At 44.7% G+C, this 2,534-nt stretch overlaps 1 protein-coding gene across 1 annotated transcript in view; it reads right to left on the bottom strand.

Annotated features, from left to right (window-relative positions):
* tm2d1 (TM2 domain containing 1) overlaps nt 1–1,818 on the bottom strand; it is a 3,350-nt gene extending 1,532 nt beyond the window's left edge. The window contains exons 1-4 of the mRNA XM_008406501.2: nt 1,431–1,818; nt 681–754; nt 448–556; nt 243–334 (exon numbers count right to left, since the gene is read on the bottom strand). Of these exons, the coding sequence (XP_008404723.1) occupies nt 243–334; nt 448–556; nt 681–754; nt 1,431–1,621 (466 nt within the window). The 5' untranslated portion in view covers nt 1,622–1,818. The remainder of the gene's footprint in view (nt 1–242; nt 335–447; nt 557–680; nt 755–1,430) is intronic.
* Between the last annotated feature and the right edge of the window lie 716 nt (nt 1,819–2,534).

Below are 2,534 nucleotides of genomic sequence, written 5' to 3'. Positions count from 1 at the left end.
GTGTGTCTCTCTCTGTGTGTGTCTCTGTGTCTCTGTGTGTCTCTGTGTGTGTGTGTCTCAGTGTGTCTCTCTGTGTGTGTCTCTGTGTGTGTGTCTCTCTGTGTGTGTCTCTGTGTGTGTGTGTGTGTGTGTGTGTGTGTGTGTGTGTGTGTGTCTCTGTGTGTGTCTCTGTGTGTGTGTCTGTGTGTGTGTCTGTGTGTGTGTGTGTGTGTGTCTCTGTGTGTCTCTGTGTGTGTGTGTACCGAGCGCCGGGTATCCCAGGTAGAACCGGTCCGCTCCCAGCCAGCCCAGGAACAGAGACAGCGCCACGGCAACCTTGTAGGAATATCCGGTCCTGACAGGAAACAGAACATTTGATGCTCATTCCAGTCCAGAACCGACCCGGTTTATCTGGGTCCAGGACCAGACGATGAGTATAAAGTTCTGGCCCGGTCCGGAAACACTCACACGTTCCTGCAGGCAACGGTTCTGTTGAAGCCGACCTCATCTCCGCTGAACCGGACCTCGGTTCCGTTGGACAGCCGGCAGGTGACGTTCGGAGCGGGCAGACAGTCCACTGCAGAGAGAGACACACGTTCTGACCCGGTTCTGGTTCCGACTGCTGCTTCTCTGCTCATCTTCAGTCAAACAAACCATCAGAACCAGAACCAAGCGGGCCGGTTCCGATGGAGCGGACTCACCAAACGCCACGCCGTCCCGGCAGTTCTCTGGTTCCTGCGTGGATTCATCGATCTTCGGGTCTCTGCACAGATACGTGACCGGGTCAAGGAACCGGAACCAGAACCAGAACCTCACAGCTGTAATGAACCGGAGCCAGAACTGGACCCGAGCCGGTTCAGGGTTACAAATGTATTAAAATGTAATTCAGAACCCTAACGAGCTGCTGATGGATCAATAAAATAACTGATTAAATGATCTTAAAACAATAATAAAAAGTTAAACTGTGTTTATGTATAAAAAGGTTCATTAAAATAAATAAAATTCATGGTAAATATTTTAATTTCTTGATAAATATAATGAACAAAATGCAACAATATTAGGGAAAAGACAAAGATTACAATAAGTTAAAAGCTAATTATAGTAAGTAATGAACAAAAATAAATCAAACTAATGTTGAATAATTAGAGTTAAGCAGCTTCTTGAATCCAAAATTTAACTTTAGATGCTTTAAAACCTTCAGGATGTTGTGATATTTAGCATCATCTGACATTTTTGTTTCTTTTGCTGACTTATTGATCAAACCACGTCATCCATCTGATCCAGAACCGAGTTATTCTGGATCAGAACCAGACTCATCTCGGCCAGCTGGTCGTTAAACTTCCGTAGAACTACAGATAAACACCGTGCTAAGCTAAGCTAAGCTAAGCTAAGCTAAACTAAGCTAAGCTAAGGGCTCCTTCCGGAAGCGGCGTCACGTGACTGAAGGATATTGTCCCAGCCTCAGGTGTCTGCAGTCCTCCGCCTCTTCAGCCTCCGCCGCCCTGAGACCAGAACCGCAACCAGAACCGCAGCAGAACAGCACGAGCGTCAGGAGTAGCAACCGTCCAAAGGGAGCCGCCATGATGAGCCAACCATCACGTGACGGCGTGTTGCCTTCAGGGTCCTGAGGACGGTGGGCCATCGGAGCTCTGAGATTAAACCTCAGGTTCTCGGTGATTCTGGATTATATGAAGCTTTTTAAATAAAACTTTGATCTCAGCAAACCCAAACGCTTCATAACCGGCCGTTCAGCCCGTAGAGTGGACCAGAACCGGACCTGGACCCAGATCCGGTTAAAGGTTCGGCTGAAGTGGAATGGAAACAGCGAGAACACGGGTCAAGTTCTGCTGCAGGGCTTCTCAGCAGACGGAACAGGAAGCACAGACTGAACGTGAACGCATCATTCTGGCCGAACGACGCGTTCAGGTGCAGTCCGTCCTGCCGCCCCTCCTGTCAGCCGAACTTTAACCCGAACCTGCAGGAGGATTGATTTTATTTTGACCACAATTAAGTATTATATTTGTTTCAAACGTGCATTTCTAAAGCAACTATTTTTACTTTTCAGCTTTGATTTGTCTCATTTTTGCAAACAATTTTACACTTTGTGTATTTTGATATATTTGAAAAATGCAAATTATTTTTGTGTTAAGTTTTATTTACTTTTTAAATAAAAACGAAATTTTACTAGAAATGTAATCTAAGAAATTTATTTTACTATTTTACTTGTTACTCTATTTTATTTACTAAAACCTTGAATTTTTTCCTTTTTTACATTTAAAACATTTATTTCCTTAAGAATTCTAAAATATCTGAACTAATTCCATCCATCATCCATCCATCCATCATCCATCCATCCATCATCCATCCATCATCCATCCATCCATCATCCATCCATCATCCATCCATCATCCATCCATCATCCATCCATCCATCCATCATCCATCCATCATCCATCCATCATCCATCCATCCATGTCTTTCTCCAGCTGACATTCCGGGAGAGAATAACTAATTCCATCCATCCATCATCCATCCATCATCCATCCATCATCCATC

Source organism: Poecilia reticulata, linkage group LG4, assembly GCF_000633615.1.
Source record: "Poecilia reticulata strain Guanapo linkage group LG4, Guppy_female_1.0+MT, whole genome shotgun sequence".
NCBI lineage: Eukaryota > Metazoa > Chordata > Actinopteri > Cyprinodontiformes > Poeciliidae > Poecilia > Poecilia reticulata.
Note: the sequence above shows the minus strand (reverse complement) of the source record. Positions and strands in the feature narration are given on the sequence as shown.